Below are 22,506 nucleotides of genomic sequence, written 5' to 3' on the forward strand. Positions count from 1 at the left end.
TCCCCTCTCAAAATAAACGAATTTACGTGTTTTAATGGATTTTTTACTTCTTATCTTATTTAAAATTTTTCTATGATTAATATTTTTTTATTGTTACTGCATGATAAAATATAAATAATACTTTACATACGATTATTTTTTTAATTTTTTAATAAATTTTTAAAATAAGACGGATGGTACATAAAAAAATCTAAAAATTATTTTTTTTTTGGACGGAGTAATACGTTGTATCCTTTGGCTCGTTGTCCGTATTTTACACGAAAAGAGATTTAAGAAAACGGTAGCGCGCGTCACCGGCCTAAAAATAGTGCCAAAAACGTCAGCATCATCCTACGCAAGTGCATGGCCGTTGCTTATCTGGATTGTGAGCGTCCTGAATTGGACGCTACCCGCTCCGCTCCATTGCATATCCGTCGGTCTATGGCATGGCTAAAACGGGAGATGGGTCGATCGAGCATTCGAGCGGCCAATCTAATGTACTACGGTCTTTGTTTCTGTCTTTTAGCTTTGGTGGGAATTGGAGCACAACACTTTGGTACGTAGGAGTACATATATTTGTACAGTGTACATGCTAGAAGTATTATACTTGTACTGTACGGAATTGGAGCACAACATTTCGGTATGTAGGAGTACATATATGTATACTGTATCGGGCGCTTCGCTGTATTGTACGAAATCGATGCGGCCGTGTCCGTCACATGCATGGGCAGACTGCAGACATCCCACCTCACGGAAATTGTCCGGCCGAAATCACGAGGGTTGTCTTTTCCTTTTGGCAAACAACTAGAAGAAAAATAATTTATGAGTCAAAATTTTATATAAGTGTTATTAAGTAACTTAAAAGTTAATGCTGAAAAATAAATTAGGATAAAAACTTTAAATCTAGCTCTAAATTTAATATTAGATTTAAATTTTAGTTTATAAACCAAACCAAAGGGTGCGGTATATACATATACATGACGCGGACGCCGGCGACATCACGTCGTTCTGCCGGCACAGATAATCTGCCCCAGCCCCGGCCGGTCTCTGTCTCGTTATCGTCTTTACCGCCTCCGGCCTTATCGTAATCAGGGCGCACGAGACGCAGCAGAGATCGGTGACTTCTGGCCAACTTCATCGAGCGGCTGGGTAAGGCAGGAGTAGCAAGTTCACGTGACAGGCGGACCGAGCCGGCGGAGAAGAAAGAAACGGGCGTTTGTTTTTCTCTTACTAGTAGTACGTGACAGGTGAGTCACGCGCGAGCTGGCGTACCCGTCGGGTGCAGGGGAGAGGGGAGGATAAGTCGATAGATGATGATTTCCACGCGCGCACATGCTTCGTGAACGTGCCGTGTCTCACACAGCTGTATACTCCCACCATCTCAGCTTATAACGTATTTTGATTTTTTTTTCCTATATCTATTTAAGAACTAATATATCTTATATCTATTTATAAGTAAATCCAAAACATTATAACCTGAAACGGAGCGTCCGCGATGGGGTTTACACGTACGGGGCGACGACGAACACACACACAGCGTCGCGTCGCGTGCACGCTAAGCGTACGTACGCATGCATCCTGAGAGGAGGAAGTAACGTGGGCCGGCTTCACGAACGGCTCTAATCTTTCCGGCCGCTCGTGTTTGTGTCCGCCGCCGTTGCTGCCAACCCGGAATCATGGTGTGGTGCGTGCAATGCATCACATCATGTGAGAGGGCGCATGCCCCCTTAATTATTGTCATCCGCTTCTGCGGATCATTATTGTTCTGAACTACTAGGAGTGCTGCACCTACACTGTATGCTAACTGTATTCCATCAGCTTTCATTAAGAACAGTCACCGTGGGGCTTGGTTTAAAGATGGGCTTGGTTATTTAATCATGAGGGAATATTGGTATGTTGATCCTGAGATATGCTCTTTTGTCCATAAATATAGGGAGTTTTATGTTGTTAATCGAGTTAATGTTTAAGGTCAAACTACTTATATAGCTAGATGGATTTAAAAGGTAGCACTCCTTTTGTTTTGTTTTATGTGGTACTCCCTCCATAGATGTCTAAATATACGGCAGAAATGATTGTACTTTATAATGGGGGTAAGTTACTCTAGTTTTTTAAAGTCAAATTTATCTAATTTTGATTGAGTTAATAGAAAAATACAAGAACATCTATACTACTATAAAAGACATTAGTGCCACCACCATCATCACTGTCAAGCCGGTTATTATATCAGCACAATATGTTTGAACATTCTAGTTGTAATTGTGTAGATCTACAATTTAATTTTCTAAGCATAGTATTGTTTTTTTCTTTTTTAGATGAAATATTTTTGTGTATTTTTAAACACAGTATATCGCATATGTGATCTTGTCTCAACCAATTAAAAACATTCTTTTCAACAAGATTTAATTTTACTATTTTCAATAGCTTGCAATGTGCTAGTATGTAATAACAAATATATGCATTAACAAGGTATAAATCACGGTGGTTTTAACATAACTAATTTGATACTATAAAATACATCATTCTGTAAAGTCCATAAAATTAAACAAGTTGAACTTACAAAAATAACAAGAAAAACTTGTAAGTAGCCATTATATTCACGGATGAATAGATAAACTAAAAAACTGTCTCACTATATTTGTGGTGAAGTACATTAACTAGAACATAAGTATTAAGTTTCTCTATCCGTTCCAAAAGACAAAAAAATTATATTAGATAGAACATATATCTTACTATGACGAATATGAATCAACATCTATCCAGATTTACGGTGTTAGAAATGTGTTAGCTATAGGTTTGTTAATTTTGAGACTACGAGTTATCTGCTTCAGCTTGTACGGGGTGTGCAAGTTTGAATGGCACGACAGCTGAGCTGACTGACGCTATTCGTATCGTCAAAACGTACTAACTGGGAAGAATATGCTAGGAATATGATATACTGTGTTTAAAAATACTGAGGCAAAAAGGTTTCGAATTTCAGTAGAGCATGCGCCTTGAAATTAAATAAGGATTACAGGTAGTGGATACATCATCCATTATAAAATATAAATATTTCTAAATTGTTCAATATATATTAAGATGAGATCAAAAGATTATTTTTTCACTTCAGTTTTCAATTTTTAAATTTTGAATTGATTAAATTCTCTTTCCAGACAGCTAAATGGATTTTCATTAGAATGACTAGAAATTTGGAACCATCAGAATCAATGCAAGAATTTTACATTTTGATATAAAAGTTGAATGTTAAAAGTGTTACATCTAGAACGTAGTGAGAATTTATAGGAGTAGTGGTGGCTCTTATTACAGTTTTACAATTTAGCACTCAAATTTCTTTATATTAAAAACCAGTTAAATATATATTGATATGAACATATAAATTCAAATTAAGGTGTCTATTTCATATAAGAAAATTTAACTAGTAATAGTCTAAATTAATAGAGCAATGCATCTACTGGCTATCTGCTGATGAGAAAAACTCCATGTGGAGCACGAGATGAGAGAAACAGCCCGTACTACAAAACATAAGGAAGTTACAGTATCTTTCTTTTCTGAGATGAACATTTCATTGTGGACAATCCTGAAAAAAGCGACCATTAAATTCAATAAACATGGTATACATCATTATCATGTCCCTGATTTCATCCCTTCAATCATGTTCCTTCACGAGATCCCCTTTTGATCTGCTTTTGTCATTGTTGCTTGAATGTTTTCATAATTTATTTTTCTTAACATAGTAGAGGGATTTAAGTCATTAGTTTCCAAATTGTGGATATACACAACCAAAAGTCGAGTTTGCAGGGGAAATTCAAAATAAAGGCAAACCAAAATTGAATAAAAGTGCATAAAATACATGTCTACGGTTACGTTTTTTTATCAGATTATTTATTGGTTTTTGCGTGCACATTTCATAGACTACTAAACGATGTATTTTTTTACAAAAATATTTCTATATAAAAATTCATCATCTCACCTTCGTAGAATAGACTTTTAATTTCATAGTAGTTAATATTATCATTTATACTATTGAATATCTATAAAAAATCAGATAATCAGGACACAACCACTCGTTACTTTGTTTCTTCTTGTACTTGATCCAAAGTCCAAACTCTTTGTTCTATTAGCCATAGTACTCGTACCGTCATGCTTATGTCCGATTTGTACTCTTAAAAAATAGTTTAGATTGTTTTTCCTTCACTGGAACCCTTAGCGTCCATAGATATACGGTGGTAGTATTAGCTATTGTATATATGTATACGTTATGTATAAGTTTTATATCAGTATCACAGCCCACGTCTTCTTTTCTTCTAAAATGATAGTTAATTGTCAAGTCAATCCTTGGAACGATCCTTCTCTAGATAGATCATTTCAATGATCTAATCCTACTATAAGAGGGATAAGATGTCACTCCAAGGATATCATTTCTTTTTGTCCCAGGAAATTCCAAGGAGGCAAGACATCATCTTGTAGTATAAAATAAGTTGAAAATGTACATATCGAGATAAGAATACAATTCATCTTAATCCCTGTAGTTTACAAATTGTTTTTCAAATATGATGGTCTACATAAAGCCTACGTCATGTAGGACACGATAGAAGAACTCATTTTGTTTATATGATCATGTATACAAAATATCTAAACGATATAATCGTATAAAAATGAGTTGTGGGGTGGATGGTAAACATGTCACTCACTCTATTACCAACTCCCTATTTTCTAAAAGCAAAAATCACTATTAGACCTATATGTCAACCACCTTATTGTCACTTTATTTTTTGGGAAGAAAAAACAATTGTGTGACTGATGGACTAATGTATCAGTAAAAATATATATAACTTTTAAGAGATGTAAGAAAATAATAAAAATAACATGTTTGCGATAATTTCATTTAATAAATCATATTGCTAACACACGGGCAATATGCTAGTTTTGAAAAGTATCTAAAATTTATTTTAAAAACTATATTAATCTATCCTTTTGTTTTATTATAGCTAATATTTAATTTACCATTCATTGATAAGACACCGATATCTAACCCTCCTTTTTTTTTTGCGCGCACGCTTTCCGAACTGTTAAACGATGTAGTTTATGCAAAAGTTTTCTATTGAAAAGTTATTTTAAAAAATCATATTAATTTATCTTATATTTTTTAATAATTAATAATTAATTAATTATGTACTAATCTATTACTTTTTTGTGTCAGATAACTGATCCATATTTCCCTCCAAAGAACGCAGCCTTAGTTTACGTTATTTTTTCGTTCTTCTCTCGCTCTCAAGCTCCCCCAAAATCTACAGCGGCAACCGCTCACGACTTGTGAACTCACAGTTTGCACGCTGCATCCTGCTGCCCTTTTCGTCGCCTGCTAGATAACGTTTACGGCTAATATCCGTGTAGGCAGACGAGAAAGATGCCATTTGCGTGAAACGCACTCATCTTTTTCCATTAAAAAACATGCATGCCAATTTACTCTCTGGCCACTAGAACGTTATTGCCTTTAAACTGTGGCATTTCTTTGTTCCTGGATACTGGCTTTTGAAGCGAACCATACGGGTGATGGTTTGTTTTTTTATAAAATACTCAAAACGACATATTTATAAACAAATAGCAATTTATGCATAGAACGTTTATATATATATATAATATATATATATATATATATATATTCTCAGTGATCTAAAAGTCAAAAACTAAAAAAAAATTAATGAAAAATCTCAAAATAAAATACAAATATAAAATTAAAATATTTTAGCGCATATATAAACAGAAGAAAAAAAATGAGGGTGAAGTTTAGCAATTTAATGAATATTGCAAAACCGAAAGTCCAGAACAGAACAAAAGGATGGAATCAACTGCATCTCACAAAGTGAAACTCAGGCCTTGTTTAGTTCTCAAAATTTTTCTTCAAAAACATCATATCGAATTTTTGAACATCTAAATAAAGCATTAAACATAGATGAATAAAAAAACTAATTGCACAGTTATGAAAGAAATCTTGAGACAAATCTTTTGAGCCTAATTAGCCCATGATTAGCCATAAGTGCTACAGTAACCAACATATACTAATGACGGATTAATTAGGCTCAAATGATTCGTCTCGCGGTTTCCAGGTTAGCCGTGAAATTCGTTTTTTCATTCGTGTCCAAAAACCTCTTCCAACATACGATCAAACATTTAAGATAACCTTCTCCCAAAAATTTTCTCGATCTGCAACACCACCTCAGATCCAGCAGCTCCCACGAGGCAGACACGAGCATAGCGGCATAGCCGACCCACCCACTCATACCAAGAACCCTAGAGATTGGAGTTGAGCGTGAGTAGCCGTTGGCTTTCTCGTGGCCAAAAAGTGTCGTGATTCGTGAAACCCAAAAGAAAAAACCAGGAGGACGGCACCACCTGCCCGGCCGTTCTCGGCCGTCGGATCCACGCGGCGGACGGCCAGGATGCGTGCCCCGACTCGAACGTTGGGATTTAATGCTAATCTAATAAGCGAAGCCCCGGCCAACCCTGTCTGCTCTGCTCTGCTCGCGCTTTTCGTGTCCGTTGCCGGGCTGACTCACCGTCGCGCAGGTTGGCCGTGTCCGTTTCCTCACCATTTCTCGATTCCCCCGTAGCAATCCGCCGCTATAAAAATCGCTGCGTCAGTTCACCCATCTCATCGTCGCCCATACCTAGCCGTTGCGGCGAGGATCTTCTTCTTCTTCCTCCTGCCATTTCTTGGCAAGTTGCGAGTTCTTGGCAGCAGGAGGGTCTGGGGATTGGGCAAGAAGAAGAGTTTAACCTGAGCTCGTGGTGATACGGTGTGGCGGTGGTGGTGGAGGAGGAACAGTGGGTGGATTGTACTTCCGGTGGTGGTTGGTGTCGCGTCGCTTTCCAATCGGAGTTCTTGTGGACTTGCGGCGCGCGGCCGCCCGTCACCGTCGGTCCTCCCCCACGCAACCGCGCCGTCGCTTCTAAACTCCGGTAAGTAAATCGGCAACGCAACGCCACCTGCGCGCACGCGCGCGAGCCGGGGATTTATATGCTCTTTTTTCTCCTATTTTGCTGGCGGGTGGGTGGTGTCGGGGCGCCATTGCCGGCCTCGTCTTGGATCCCGTCTCGCCGTCGTGCGCGCTGTTGTTTTTTTTCTTCTCCCCTCGAGTGCTTCTTCCTCGTCTGCTCCTCCCCATGGGGATCAAGAAGAAGCTGGAGAGAGTGAGTCCGTTTCTTGTGCTTGATTGGCGGCATGGCACGCGCGCACGCGACTCTGGTCGTCGTCGTCGTCTTCCTCGCGTAAACTGTAACTCTTGCAGAGGGGTTCGGGAGTCGGGACCTCACATGGCCTGGTGCAGCATTTGCCTTTCGCTTTCTCTCTCTCTCAGGCCCGTTGTTTTCGCCATGCCGGAAGCCAACAATTCGGCCGAAAACTTCTCGTTACCCGCGACGACAACGAGAGGAGGAAGAAGATGATGTTTTTTTTTCGGCGGGAGGATTGGACCGCATGGTGGCCTTCATGAGTCCATGGCCGCTGCTCCAACCACTCCTCCTCGATCCTTATCCCGTCTCCGGGGCTTGGCTTATATAAAGATGCCATTGCCACGGGCGGAGAATGGCAGGAAGAAGAACCACGCCATAGCCACCTTCTCCTTCCTCCTTCCCCATCTTCTCACCCACCATAGCCACCTTTTCCTCCCTGCAACTCACCTTTCTGGTAAGACCAAGGTCCAAGCTAGAATCCATCCATGGCGGTTTCTTTCTTTCTTGCTCCCTTGCATTTCCAGTAGTACTAAAGAAATTACAGTAAAATGCTGCACACGCACACACGGTACGCCGATGCGTGCCACTGCACTAAACTGCTCCTGGCGTTTACTGCATGTCCGGGCTCGCCGTTGCTCATGCGTGCTTAGCTTTTGGTAGGCAAAAATGGTGGCTTTGGGGGTGAAAGATTCCAGTTTGTTGCAACAAACGCATTGAATTTGCATCTCCATTTCTCTCATGGGAATTGTGCTTGAGTGTGAGGGCTCAGAAACGTAGCCGTGCTGATGTTAAAACTGCCTCCTGCCTCTGCTTGCAAAGGCTCTCTCCTCTCTCTCCCCCCACGTTTTTGCTGCAGTGCAACTGTGCAAATCTACAAGAGAGGAGCACTCTCCTTCGGCTTCTGGTGATTTGTTTGCCTTCAATCCTTCGTTCATTGATTGGAGAGCTTTCGTTCGAACTTTTTTCGCTTCTGTTTATATTATAAATTCAAACTTAAATTTTTAATATTAAATTTAAAGTTATTTTTTAGTTTTATTATAGTTTATTTTTTAATCTGGGCTTTTACATAACATGCATACAAAAAATTTTATTCCAATTATTTTTCGTTTACATATACGGTTTGGTTCACTCTTTCTGTTTTTACTTGGTTGCATTGCACTTTAGTTCAGATTTAGCAGCGGATTAGTGCTATTGATTTTTGTGTTAGTACGCAAGTAATTTTTTTTGGCTGCTGTTTTAGACACACCTTGTTTGTGTTTTTGTTTTCCAAGTACAAAAAGCTTGCATGTCTCTACAGTAGATTGACCAGTAAATTACTTTGTTAATAGTAAATCACGCTGTGGATTAGTGCTATTGATTTTTGTGTTAGTACGCAAGTAAAGTTTTTTTTACTTGCTGTTTTAGACACCTTGTTTGTGTTTTTATTTTCCAAGCACAAAAGCTTGCATGTCTCTACAGTAGATTGACCAGTAAATTCCTTCGTTAATAGTAAATCACGCTGTTAAAACGTCAGTTAGAGAAAGCTAGTAATAAACTAGTACAGAAAGCATCTGGAGATCTGCATTTAACAGTGAAAAACGAGGCTTTTGCTTTCACTATTGCGAATTAATAAAAAAAAGAAAGTTGTGGTTAGGACGTCATGGTTTCCTGCCCTGTTTCGTCTCTGCATTCTTGGCTCCTCTCGCCGTTGACCGCCGACTTCACGGTGGTCAATCCGCTATGGCCGGCGGCGGCGAGGCCGGCGGCGGTCGCCGGGTCTGTTCCGGCGCGCTCGAGTCGCTGGAGGACTGCTTCACGGGGTTTCTGATCGTGTTGCTGGAATGGTATGAGCAGGTCCGGAGGCGCCTGCTCCCGCTCCTGCGCCGGCAGAAGATGGCGCTGCTCACGGCGCCGGCGGTCGCCGCCGTGCTGCTGCTCACCTGGGCGGCGTACGGGCAGGCCGACTACGTGCTGTACAAGGACGCCACCAAGCCGGTGGAGGCCCGCGTCAGCGACCTCCTGGGGAGGATGACGCTCGCGGAGAAGATCGGGCAGATGACGCAGATCGAGCGGCAGGTCGCGTCGCCGCAGGTGCTCCAGGACTACTTCATCGGTGAGCAGCTCTAGAGCATTGTGGAGCCGTATTCCTCCGGACATGGCGGCGGCGGCGGCGGCGGCGGCGAGTGAGCTCGAAGCTGACATGATTTTGCTTTGCTGTGCGCGTGGGCAGGGAGCTTGCTTAGCGGCGGCGGGAGCGTGCCGCGGAAGCAGGCGACGGCGGCGGACTGGGTGACCATGGTGAGCGACTTCCAGAAGGCGTGCCTCTCGACGCGGCTCGGCATCCCGATGATCTACGGCATCGACGCCGTGCACGGCCACAACAACGTCTACGGCGCCACCATCTTCCCCCACAACGTCGGGCTCGGAGCCACAAGGCAAGCGAACCGAAGCAGCAGTTCTCCTCCCAAGATTTGCAAAGCTCCATTCCTCCATTCCGCTAATCGAGAGCTCCGCTTCGTTTGTTTGTTTGATCTTTGAGCAGGGATCCGAACCTGGTGAAGAGGATCGGAGCAGCGACGGCGCTGGAAGTGAGGGCGACCGGCATCCAGTACGCGTTCGCGCCGTGCATCGCGGTAGGGCCACTCGTGAATCTTGGCAACAATGTCGTCTTCTTGGACTGCATTTAAGCTGGACCCGGGATCTCATGGCGTGGTCATCAATGAACAGGTGTGCAGAGATCCGAGGTGGGGGCGGTGCTACGAGAGCTACAGCGAGGACCACCGCATCGTGCAAGCCATGACCGAGCTCATCCCCGGCCTGCAGGGCGACGTCCCCGCCAACTTCCAGAGCGGCATGCCCTACGTCGCCGGCAAGTAAGGCCCCAAGAACACTCCTCGTCACAGTGCCATTGCAAGTGTTTCTTCGTGTGTTCGTCCGACTGATGTGGACGTGGGGTGTTCGACGAAATGCCAGGAACAATGTGGCGGCGTGCGCGAAGCACTTCGTCGGCGACGGCGGCACGCAGAACGGGATCAACGAGAACAACACCATCATCGACCGCCAGGGGCTGATGAACATCCACATGCCGGCGTACCTGAACGCGCTCCAGAAGGGCGTGTCCACCGTCATGATCTCCTACTCGAGCTGGAACGGCATCAAGATGCACGCCAACCATGACCTCATCACCCGCTTCCTCAAGGACAGGCTCAATTTTAAGGTGAAAAACGCCATTGCACTTGTTTCAGATTTTTTCCATTGATGCGATTGTGTAGCTATCAGATGCTCATTGACTAGATTGTTTGCTACAGGGCTTCACAATCTCGGATTGGGAGGGCATTGACAGGATCACAACACCTGCAGGGGCAAACTACTCCTACTCTGTCCAGGCTGGAATTCTTGCTGGCATTGACATGGTGAGAAGCCAAACTTTCTTGTCAAACTAGCAGTTATTAATACAATTTGCTTGCTGTTTTAGATTCAACCACTTGATTTGAAGATGATTTATTGTGATGTCCTTTGTAGATTATGGTGCCGAACAACTACCAGTCGTTCATCAGCATCCTGACTAGCCATGTCAACAACAACATTATTCCGATGAGCAGAATCGACGACGCTGTCACTAGGATTCTGCGCGTCAAGTTTACCATGGGGCTCTTCGAGAACCCTATGCCCGATTCGAGCATGGCTGATCAGCTGGGAAAGAAGGTAAACAATCAGATCATGATGCTGCTTCAATTCAATCGCTTTTGGGAGATTTATTCACAGTTTAAATGTGAATTGTGATCTCCAGGAACACAGAGATTTGGCACGGGAGGCAGTGAGGAAGTCGCTCGTGCTCCTGAAGAACGGCAAGACAAGTGGCAAGCCTCTGCTGCCGCTGTCCAAGAAGGCGCCCAAGATCCTCGTCGCCGGCAGCCACGCCGACAACCTGGGCTACCAGTGCGGAGGCTGGACGATCGAGTGGCAGGGGGACACCGGGCGGATCACCGTCGGCACGACCATCCTGGACGCCGTGAGGGCGGCGGTGGACCCGTCGACGACGGTGGTGTTCGCGGAGAACCCCGACGCGGCGTTCGTCAAGAGCGGCGGCTTCTCCTACGCCGTCGTGGTGGTGGGCGAGCACCCGTACACGGAGACCAAGGGCGACAGCCTGAACCTGACCATCCCGGACCCGGGGCCGAGCACCGTCACGACGGTGTGCGGCGCCGTGCCGTGCGCCACCGTGCTGATCAGCGGCCGGCCCGTGGTGGTGCAGCCGTTCCTGGACTCCACGGACGCGTTCGTCGCCGCGTGGCTGCCGGGCACCGAGGGGCAGGGCGTGGCCGACGTGCTGTTCGGCGACTACGGGTTCACCGGCAAGCTGCCGCGGACGTGGTTCAAGTCGGTGGACCAGCTGCCGATGAACTACGGCGACGCGCACTACGACCCGCTGTTCCCGCTCGGGTTCGGGCTCACCACCCAGCCTAGGACCTACTAGCTAGCTTTAGCTGTAGCGACAGATAGGAAAAGCTCAGACCGGGGAGTTCTTCCTCCCCGCGATACTCGAATTACCGATCACCGAGCAATTGTTCGCTCGCTCTGTTTTCATTCTTTCTCTGGTTTGGGTGTACGACGAGCAGTAATTATCAGATCAATGAGCAAAATTACATTTACACCAAGATATCGTCTCGAGCCGCGACCTGAATAGCTGATTCTTCTTCCCTCTTCCGGTGTTGGTCTTCAGGCCGAATGCGATGCGCTCGGTTGCAACAAGGGTAGCGAGAGGGGAAAGTCGCGTACCCGTGTGGGCCGTTTTCTCTGGCGGTCTGGTCTTTCGGCCGAAGCTCTTCCAAGGATCCAAGTCGGATATGGGATATTTCGGTGCCCACCCGATTCTTCCTCCAATCCAAATTGAGGCCTTGTTTAGTTCTCAAAATATTTTTTTTCCTACTATCACATCAAATGTTTAGACATATACATAAAATATTAAATATAGACAAAAAGTCAATTACACGGATTACGGATGAATTGCGAGACGAATTTTTAAGCCTAATTGTGCCATAATTTAACAATGTTATGCTGCAAACATTTGCTAATGACAGATTAATTAGGCTTAATAAATCCATCTCGTGATTTTCTATTAGAATTTGTAATTGTTTTGTTATTAGACTACATTTAATACTTTAAATGTATTTCCGTATATACAATGTACAACTAAATCCAATTTTTTTTCCAACTAATCAAGGCCGGAATCCACACAGTGACACACAAAGAAAAAAGAAAGACATCAATCAGTACCATAGTGTACAGCAAAAGATGTTTTTTTTTCCTTTTTAAGGTGAACTTCGAGTGTCCATCTATGTCCCATGAACGGTAATTTGGCAGCCACAAGGCAACTGGCCGACGGTATGTGAACCACAGTTACCACACAACCTGTTAAAACAACCATTCCACAGCCACAGGGCAACTGGGCACCAGCCAAAGTCGTCACATTACACGTGCGAGCATCAACTATAAAGATTAGCAAGGAGCATGGCCCATTCAAAATGAACGCCTACCTCCTCCAGATTAAGAGAAGGTTCCATCTGGCGTTTTAGTTATTGCTGTTATGGGCACAACTGATATTTACAAATATACAGTAACACCCTTCGGGATACCCTTGAGCTTGCCGGATCCTTGCTATATTTGCTTGTGCCCATCCCCGTCCAAAATAAATATGTTTTCGGGTTCTTGCGCGCGCGGCTGCCGATCCAAAATATTGCGCTGCACTGTTTGGTAGTGCCTACCTCTTTGCATAAGACAGATAAGGTTCTTGAGCGATGGTTAGAACGTCTGGTCTTTCTGCTTGATTGTATGTCAAGCAGCGCCGAATCAGTTCCTGCGAGTGTTTAGGTGGTGCAGGATCAAATTTTGTCAAACTATGTGCAATGCTCTTGAAATTTGCATGTTGAGGTACACAAGTTTGAACCAACGGGCAGCCTCAGAGGCATGCATAGCATGGATAATCTTGTGAAGAAGCACTATAACTGATGGCTCTGAAGGTATATATATAATCAGGGTTTAATACCAAACATACCTTTGCCTCATTTGATACAGCTGGCTTTGAAGGGAATTCCACTCTGCGTGCATTGATGATTGTATCTTCCCGAAGTATTCTCTCTTGGGTCTGGTCATGGCCAAAAGGACGCCTTCCAAAGAGCATTTGGTAAAACATTATACCCGCCGACCAAACATCGACCTGCAGGAATGCAAACATAAATTTTACCACCAATGGCTACAAAGATAAAGTTGCCATAAGTGGTTTGCTAGTAGCACAGTTGTCTAATTGAGAACTCAGCAGATCACAAATGAATCAAATGAAATACTAAAGATTAAGAACTTGTACATTCCCTCTCTTAATGAAAATCGGGGACCCGCTTGGGCCACCCCAACCAAAAAAGAAATAAAGATTAAGAATGTGTATCTAAGGTTTTGAGTCAAAATTGCAAACCCACATGGTCATTGCCTACATACAACTAAGCGCAACCTCCACCAACCGACTCCTACCCACTTTCTCTAGCATTTCTGATGGCACCATCACTGTATTCTCCATCCCCACCCTCCCCATCAACAGATCAATCCACCATATGTGCCCTGCACCCTCCTGCTCTTACACCTTCTGAAAATTAATCATCTGCACTGCCACTTCCCATTCTCTGTCCCATGGGAACTATTGTCTCAACCTTGACACAATTTAAGATGTGTATGAATTTCTTGATACTTTTCCCTGATTGCTCTCATCCACCTATTTCGTGTTCTGTATATAAGCAACACTCGTGAATTATCTTCCTATTTTCTATAGTGCAAAAACAGACCGCATGGTGGTTAAACTTAAAATAACCTGAACCAGTGAATGGTCTGGTTCGGCTTAGAAGAATGCCGGTCCATGTATATGAACCAGGAACCGTATCAAGAATGCCGGTCCATGTATATGGACCGGCTTAGAAGAATGCCGGTCCATGTATATGAACCAGGAACTGACAGCCTAGATGCAAAAAGAACATGTTGTGTATGCTGGGAATCAAACAACACAACTTGGATAAGCCTAGTGAAGTACTCCACAATGCACCTAACCAATTGGGCAACGGTGATTTCTCACTTTAAAAGCAAAACAATTATATTTAACCTGTTATTTTCTTACTGAACTGGCAAAGCTACTATTTTCTCAAACCAGCATTTGGACCGGTGAACCATGGTTCAACTGGCGAAAAGCAGAACCAAGAAGCTTGCTCGCTCAATCAGTGGTCCAAGTTTTTGTACTATGCTCTTTCTGAGGTTTTCAAGTATGGATAGTAAGCTCATCTTCTCTACTCATCTCCACTTAGTGTCATAGTGTTCTCAATGCCTGTCAAAATACATCTTGTAATTTGTACCAGGCAGAGTAATGCTATTATCATACCAACAATCAATGGATTATTACTTCAGGAATGCCGAGGATTTGGCAAGTGAGCATGATGCCAAATATGATGCATGTTTTATCATATTGCTTCAACACGCTAAAGTAGGAAAGATTTATTTACATTAAAAGGAAAACATGTTGCCAAATATACCTTCGATGAGATAAATGGTGTTTTGCTAAGATCAAAGCATTCGGGTGGCAGGTACCTAGAAAAAGAACAAAAATATTAGGAAAATAAATTATTGGCATTCCAAAAGAATAACGGTTCTAAATGGGAAACAATGCTGACATAAATAGAAACTAAATTTGTGACATCCCTTGTTTTATCCCCCCTGTTTACATAAGATACCAGAGAAGTATTTCGTTGGTAGCTGGTAGCATGACAATGGCCGTACTTCATGCAATAGCTATTAATTCCCTTAGGTTATACAATGATGCACCAAAGGCGCACAACTCTACTATACAGTGCAGGTATTGTTGCAGCAAGTATACCAAATCAATGCCAGCAGATAAAAGATTCCATAAGAAGAGGTAGTGAGGTACAGTTAGTTTATCAATTAGTACAAAAAATCAGCCGGAAAACTCACCAATAGGTTCCAGCTCCCTGGGAAGTCAGTTCCATTCCCTGAGAGCCAACGTCATCCTCCACTATCTTGCTGAGGCCAAAGTCAGTAACTTTTGCAACACCAACCTCATCGAAGAGAACATTACCTGGTTTGAGATCATAGTGAATGATTTTTTGAGCTCTCTTGTTAAGATAAACTAGGCCTTGAAATATTTGAACAATTATGATCCTTGCTTCCTTTTCTGGAAGAAACGGTGTTGCTTTAAGTACTGCATCAAGATCCTTGCCTGCGTAACAAGTAGCAATTAATGTAGCTATTGCATGCCAAGGCCTACTGCACAAAAAATATGCTAGAGCATTCCATTTAGAAACAACCTCAAAGGGCTGACCAAAATAAAGGGGCGTATGCCTATTCAAAGATAGCAACAAAAAAGTAAGAAATTTATATGATTATCTACTTAAAGCGAATTAAGCTTCATTAATGTCATGTTAAACACCTTAAATAATGACCTCAATATCCATCAGATATCAGTCAAATATTCACGTGCCATCTTGGCTTTTCGTGTACTTCTTATGTACGTGATTGAACATGGTGGTTAATCTTATGTGTCCCATCTGACATGAATGCACAAATTGCTCTGCGAATGAACCTAAAAGGCAACTGAAAGAGTTGGGAAGCTATAATGTAAATAAACCGCTACTGAATATAATAGAACTATTATAAATGCTCTTTGATGTCAACTTTCCGAGCAAATTTTATCCTCTCTTCACCAAGAACCTATTTAAGATTCCTACTAAAAGAACGAAACAGTTTCACGAAGAGATGGGTTATTAACACAGGAGTGCCTGGGCAATTTCAATATATATCTGTCATGAAAACAATACCCAAGCAGCCTTATCTGTGCAATGAAGTCATGTCGACAAGAGATATTTAAACAAGAGGCCACACAATCTACATTGTCATGTCAAACAGAAATTTGGAAGGTCATTATGAAAATGAATTTACTGTACCACTGCAATATTCTAGGACAGTGCAGAATGTGTTGTGATCAATCTCAAATATGTCCCATAGCCTGACAATGTTTGGATGCACCAAAGTCTTATGGATGTTATATTCACGAATGGCATGCCGTATGTAGCTTTGTTTTTTCTCCTCACTCCACTGAGCATTCAAACCATGAAGCTTACATGCCACATACTTGTACTCCACCAAATCGAATGCCTGCCGAAAGAAAAAATCTCAAATAAATGCTAGTGCTACCAAAATTGAAATTTCTATGGAGCAGATACAGATACTATATCAATAAACATTGAGGTAACTTCACCAATAGAAAGCTCAAAACCTCAAACACTACTTAAATACTTTGGTATGAATATAATCAAAGGTATTATAGCAAACCTTACAAGTTCTGACAGAGGAATGGCATATCAAAGCACATTTAATTTAATAAGTTTGACGAGAAATCTGCAATACTAGACGTGTTATCAGTTGTTCTACTCCCAACATTGATCCCAAAGAACAAGTGTCAGAAAATTGTTTCGATATATCTGATTTCCTCCAGTCTGTTTCATTTTTTTTATTTATTTCTTCCTACATTTCTACATCTTAGGCCATTTAGGGTGGACCAGGGTGCCACCCAATTTCATCCCATCAATAGGTGACAACCTTCTTTAAGCATGTTACCTCGATAGTTGCACATATCAAAGTGGTAAAATGTAATTGTAAGTTTGATGTTCCTTCTTTGTAAGCAAAAAAAGCAGTTGGTATTTAAAGAGGGTCATGGTTGACTCATAGTAATATAGTTTTTAAAAAGTAAAGCTGAAGCAAAGGGCATACCTTATAAACCTCACTAAACCCTCCCTTTCCAAGAAGATTTAGAAGAGCGTAACGATTGTGAAGAATCTGAAAGTTATTAAAGCGTGATCCATCTTCGTCTCTGAGACGCTTCATTTCACGTATAAGCCTACCCTTTTCCAATTCATACCGATCTCTTTCTCTCAAGTACTGCTCCTCCTCCTAAAATACAGTTTAGGGGAATTAGATTAAGGGGGATGCTTAATAACCACGAAACAATAATAGCAAAGCATTTTACCCGCTTTATACTTGTTAACCGAGATTTACATATCTCATCCTGCAACAGGAAATCGTCCTCAGACATGCTAGTTTCAGCATCACTGCCATCACCCTTATCTGCAGTAAAACAGAGTAGCTAACAAAATTAAGTGCCAGCAAGAATCCACTTGCATACTTAAGCTGTTATGTGTTGCTAGTATCTGCTTGTGCAAATGAAGGAATTTTTCTCTTGAACTAAAAAGAATGAAATTGAGTAACATAGGCGTGAATCTACATATTATAACTTGTAATGGCATTTATAATCTTCTTTTCCATGGAGTAAAAGGTCATGCACTGGCATTTTGTGCCAAACCAATTAAAGCCAATTCAAGTAGTAGCTTGTAAAGCAATTAAGCTGGAATAATACTTCTAAAAATGAAGAAACTTTACCAGATTGTCTTTTCTTTAGTGATTTTCTGTGCCTCTCAATAGCTTCTTTAGTCTCCAGCAAAGATTTCTACATAAAGGTCCCCCGTACATTAGGGATTCAGCAAAAGGATAATGTGTCGATCAAGAATAGAGGTTATGTAGAAGGCTACAAGGAAGAACATGTAAAATATGTGAACAGAAATAACAGTTCACATTACTACATGTTCATGTTACATTGGCAGACTCAGTCATCATCCAGATTCCAGACTAGTAATATTTTTCATGTGAGCTTGGTGCTTAATTAAGATAGATAGATATATCTTATAATATGTTTGAATTTTAATGACCTTAGGCTAGCAATGTGTGGCTGTACTCAAAATTGTAAAATAAAAAAAAATATGGAACAAAGATGTGTCCAGCAGTAGTAGCTGGTAGTTCTGGCGTAAATTGCAATTATCTGGATATCAACTGGACAGACAGGGGAAAAATATACCTGGCTAGATCATCCAGATCAAAGTACTACATTCTACACCAATCTGAATTGCTAGCCATTATGACAAGTTTTACGGCGGAACACAGTTATAATAGCATATATGCAAATTGCAAAAAGAAATACACAAAGCTGCAGAACTTACAAGGTGAGAATTAAGATCCTTTATGGCCTGGCCATCCTCCCATGTTTCAGATATGACAGTTCCAGCTCTGAGTTATGACAGAACAGTCAAAATAAAAGGTAGAAATAGATAGTTCATAACTAGAATACAAAATGGAAAGTGACAAGTGCTCTCCACTGATCAAGACTTCAGTAGTGGATACTAGAAGGCACATTACATATATATAGAAATTGGAAGGCTCAATCTACCACGGCTGTTTCAGTAAGAAAATAGGGTATCATAACAGGCTAACATAGCTGTATAGCACTCCAAAGCTATAGTTAGCATGAACCGCATAGCAAAGAAATATAATACAGCCAGGAGGAACTTTAAATTGATCATTATACATTTTTAGATCAAACAATAATATGTTTACTCTTCACGTTAAGTGGTGGATGTATGGAAATGTTGGAGATTACCTCATAACACCAACATTACCAAGTCGGAAAGATTCCTGCTTTATTCGGATCCGTGCTTCTTGCCTCTCTGCTTTCGACACAGCTATCAGCAGATCAGATAAAACCTTCAATTGCTGCAATAATGAAAATCACCGTATGAGCATATATATTACATAGTCATGAGAATTGTTATTATTCTATGGATGGCATGTAGGATAAAATCCTCTGAGCTGTGCTGATTGAAGAGAAAAAAATACTAATACAATATAACCAGCCTGACTCCACTATGCACCCATCTCAGGCTCCAAACACGCATACTAAGCAAAGAAAATATCCAACCATCACATGGCATGTGCTCATATGTACAAAATCACAAAGCAGTTCAAGGACCCTCCTATGCAACAATTTGCATAGCCTTCTCTACCATGCTTATCAGGAAAACAGATTGTTGCATATATGACAGTGAACAGGCTATAGTATCCAAGATCTAATGCATATAGAAGAAAGCAAATCATTTCCCAAATTATTCAACAATGATAAGCTTGAGTGGTGAGCTCTAAACTTTTTGGGTATAATTGTCTACTTTATACAAAGGACAGAATGAAAAGTAGGGAAATAAATATGGTTAGTTATAAGATAACAGCAATCTGCCACTATAGCATCCGAGTGTCTTAGTATGAACTATGAAAACCTTTGATTTCTTCTGTTGATCTTGATCTTTAAGATCCTTCAATTCCTGGAAGAGTGAGGCAAAACCAACAAGTCAGAGACCTGGGTAAGTCAAGATCAAATGAGAATGTGCATTGAATATATCCTTACCTTTGCTAACCTATCACTAAGTTGGCGGTACTCCATGCCTTCTTGACGCAATTTAGAAAGCTCTTCTTCCAAACAAGCAACTTTACCACGCAACAATGACAACTCTTCCTATCAAATATGAATGGGATTGCTTTAGATTTACATTTGAAAAAAGAAATAGCTCTCTACATATTTTATCTGGTATATTATATTTTACAAGCATCTATAACAACCTATGTGATATGGCATGCTCCAGTTCACTGAAGAAAATCACAATTAAGATTCACAAATGGAAGCAAATCAAAATGGTTGTCTCAAAGAAAAAGGGGCAAGAGGCATAAACAGAATCTATCAGATAATATATATGTCACTATAATCAAGATCAGAAGAGGGATATTCATGGTGCGCCTCACAGAAAATGATGTAAAGAAAGTGTCACCTGTAATGCAGACCTATCATCATTGCCAGGCACAACACTGGATCGGGATTCCTGATGGACAGGTACTAATAGTTTAGAAGATGAGGATGGATCATCATGTAGTAGGTTGCTATACATCTGATCTTCGTAAGATCTTACTTTTTCTAATAATGGAAGACAGTATGGTGCAAACAGAAGAAGTATGTCCCATAATGATTCAAACTGGTACTGTATAAGAAATAAATGTGCAAGAGGCAAACATAATGCACTGTAACTACCTACAAACTTATTGCTGCAAATGAATTCTTCAAAATCATCAGATATAATGTGCCTTAAAAAAGAAAAGCACCAGCAATAACCATATTTTGCATTTTTCGATCACAGAATATATGACCCTTTGGAGATAATCATACTGCCATAGTAAGATTGTTAAAAACAAATTAGTCCAAGCTTATTTTCAGACAAGAATTTCACCATTAAAATTTTTCCAGTCAATGAAACTTTAAATACAATTGTGTTATTCCTGCTCCACATGCATTTTTACATGATCTAGATGACTACTTTCGCTTTGTATACACCAAAGTAATTTACACCAGTTTGCAAAAATAAGTCTTCTAGTGCTCATATTTGCTACAAGATCTAATTCAGGCATTCAGCATTATCCAAATGACCAAGATATATCCATAAATTCCTCTCAAAGAAAGATATATCCATAAACAAGTGCACTTTATCATAATAAAATCTTGTGTGTGCCTAAAATTCTGAAAGGAAGCAAACTAAGATATAATCCCTCAATTTCATATTATAAGACTCTCTGGCTTTGCCTAGATTCATCAATGATCAATGCACATATTTTGTATATGTGTCTAAATTAATTAGCATTCATATGAATCTAGGTAAGGTCAAAAAGTTTTATAGTGTGAAACAGAGTGAGCATAAATTTCTTCACATTCATTTCTAGCTTATATGGTTGTAAGGCTTTAATGCCCATCAGAAAGGTTTGGAAGATATATCGGGATCTTGAGAATAAAACACATGGCATACCATGGTGGTTAACATATCATGTCGACCATTTGCTACGACAACTGATGAGGTTGAAGTTGCTCTTGTCTGGTCTACAGCTTTTGAACCGCGCCCTCGGCCTGCTCCACCACGCCCCCTTCCACGGCCTTGTTTTTTTCTGTTTGAGCTGTCTATGGATGGCCGTGTATCCATGACTTCTAAATGCTTTACCACCTCATTAGCTGACCCCTAGCATTTAAAATAAAAACGAGTGCACCAGATAAAGAGTGAATGATAAGCAAGTACAGCATAGAATGTCCCTTGTTGTTTAATCCTATCGATTTGTATTGCATACCTCAAAATTTCCAACAGCTAGGCCATGATCACCATCTGGTGATCTCGGACGCTTCAGTATGTTCTTCTGTATCAAGAACTCCTCGCCATTCTGATTTATAAAATGCAAGCAGCATTAGTATGGGCTCGGGAATAGGTAAAAGACAAAGTAGGGTGGAAATATTGGGCAAATATATAGCTAGAAACAATCAATCAAGCTAAACATATAGGTTTATCAAAAGTATACCCTGCAAATAGCTCAAGTATTAAATACTAAAAAGCACAGTCATCATCGCATCACAGTTCAAAAGTAATGCGTCAAGTAAAATGATGAAGATAAGTACGGTGCTGTAGTTGAGGGGGGGGGGGGGAGGGGGGAAGGAAAAACAGGGGGAGTTCGGGGTTTAGGGCTGACATCATCGTCGGAAGAGGAGGACTCAGGCAACTCCTCCTGGTCCATGAACGTTGTGGCGGAGGCAGATGAAACCACCGTATGGTGCGGCGGCGGCGGCGATGGCACCGGAACAGCCTTGCCAGCCATCCGGGCCTCGAGCTTGGCGAGTTTGGACGATGACGGGTTGGAATTAGACGAGAGGTGCTGCACTATATCCTCCCCCGCCGCCGACGATCCCGACATTGCCGCTGATTTGCACCCAAACCGGATCGGCCGCGCCACGGAAGCTTCCAGAACAAGCAAAAACCAACCGACGCACGCGCCAACCAGTCAGCTCATCTCACTACGGCCGCCCAAGCACGCCCTCCTCAACGCAGCCACCGGATGGATCTACCCGCCGCTACACGAGGGGCACCCAACGGCGCGGCGGCGCGTGGACTCCTCGGCGGAGGAACGAACGAACGAGACCGGCCAAACCGAGCGGCTGCGCAGCTGCTGCCCGCCTCTTCCTCCTCCGCCCTGTTGACTCCCCCACCCCGCGTGCGCGGCGCCGGCTAGGGTTTTCCGGCGGCCAGTGGTGGCCCTGCGCCGGCCGCGCCGCCGACCAGAGGGCGCAGGATTCGAAGGCGAGCTGGAATTCACTTGCCTCCCCCCGGGATTACACAGGCGCAGGCATCTCTCGCCTTTTCCTCTCCGTCCGCTCCTCCTGTTCTTCCCCCTGCGCCGCGACGCCACTACGCGCAGCGGAGTAACGGAAACCGAGCCGCCTCGGCCCACCTAGGCCCACCATTTCCGGCCCATGTAGGCCCACCATTTCCGGCCCATGTAGGCCCATTGCAGCCCATAGACCCGTCGTGT

General features: G+C 42.2%; 2 protein-coding genes across 4 annotated transcripts; one reads left to right on the forward strand and one right to left on the reverse strand.

The window, feature by feature from the left end:
• Positions 1–6,638: 6,638 nt before the first annotated feature.
• On the forward strand, positions 6,639–11,728 carry LOC102718632 (beta-glucosidase BoGH3B-like). Of its 3 annotated transcripts, none has more exons than XM_015835247.2 (9): positions 6,639–6,936; positions 9,043–9,301; positions 9,419–9,623; positions 9,731–9,821; positions 9,916–10,061; positions 10,162–10,405; positions 10,497–10,601; positions 10,711–10,893; positions 10,979–11,728. In XM_015835247.2, exons 2-9 carry the CDS (start codon positions 9,082–9,084, stop codon positions 11,663–11,665), a joined length of 1,881 nt encoding a protein of 626 aa, XP_015690733.2. In that variant the 5' UTR covers positions 6,639–6,936; positions 9,043–9,081; the 3' UTR covers positions 11,666–11,728. The 3 variants fall into 3 exon arrangements, with proteins under 3 accessions (XP_015690733.2, XP_040377823.1, XP_006650588.3); XM_040521889.1 differs by lacking the exon at positions 6,639–6,936 and adding an exon at positions 7,041–7,167; XM_006650525.3 differs by lacking the exon at positions 6,639–6,936 and adding an exon at positions 7,370–7,663.
• Positions 11,729–12,472: 744 nt separating this feature from the next.
• Positions 12,473–22,367, reverse strand: LOC102715840 (serine/threonine-protein kinase TOUSLED). The gene is made up of 16 exons (XM_040522093.1): positions 21,670–22,367; positions 21,277–21,366; positions 20,964–21,170; positions 19,941–19,991; positions 19,523–19,630; positions 19,395–19,439; positions 18,725–18,837; positions 18,288–18,354; positions 17,674–17,740; positions 17,264–17,361; positions 17,008–17,187; positions 16,182–16,392; positions 15,193–15,457; positions 14,757–14,811; positions 13,244–13,405; positions 12,473–13,045 (listed from the first exon to the last, which is right to left on the reverse strand). Exons 1-16 carry the CDS (start codon positions 21,889–21,891, stop codon positions 12,950–12,952), a joined length of 2,037 nt encoding a protein of 678 aa, XP_040378027.1. The 5' UTR covers positions 21,892–22,367; the 3' UTR covers positions 12,473–12,949.
• Between the last annotated feature and the right edge of the window lie 139 nt (positions 22,368–22,506).

The sequence above is a fragment of the Oryza brachyantha genome, chromosome 3 (assembly GCF_000231095.2).
Source record: "Oryza brachyantha chromosome 3, ObraRS2, whole genome shotgun sequence".
In the NCBI taxonomy this organism is placed as follows: Eukaryota; Viridiplantae; Streptophyta; class Magnoliopsida; order Poales; family Poaceae; genus Oryza; species Oryza brachyantha.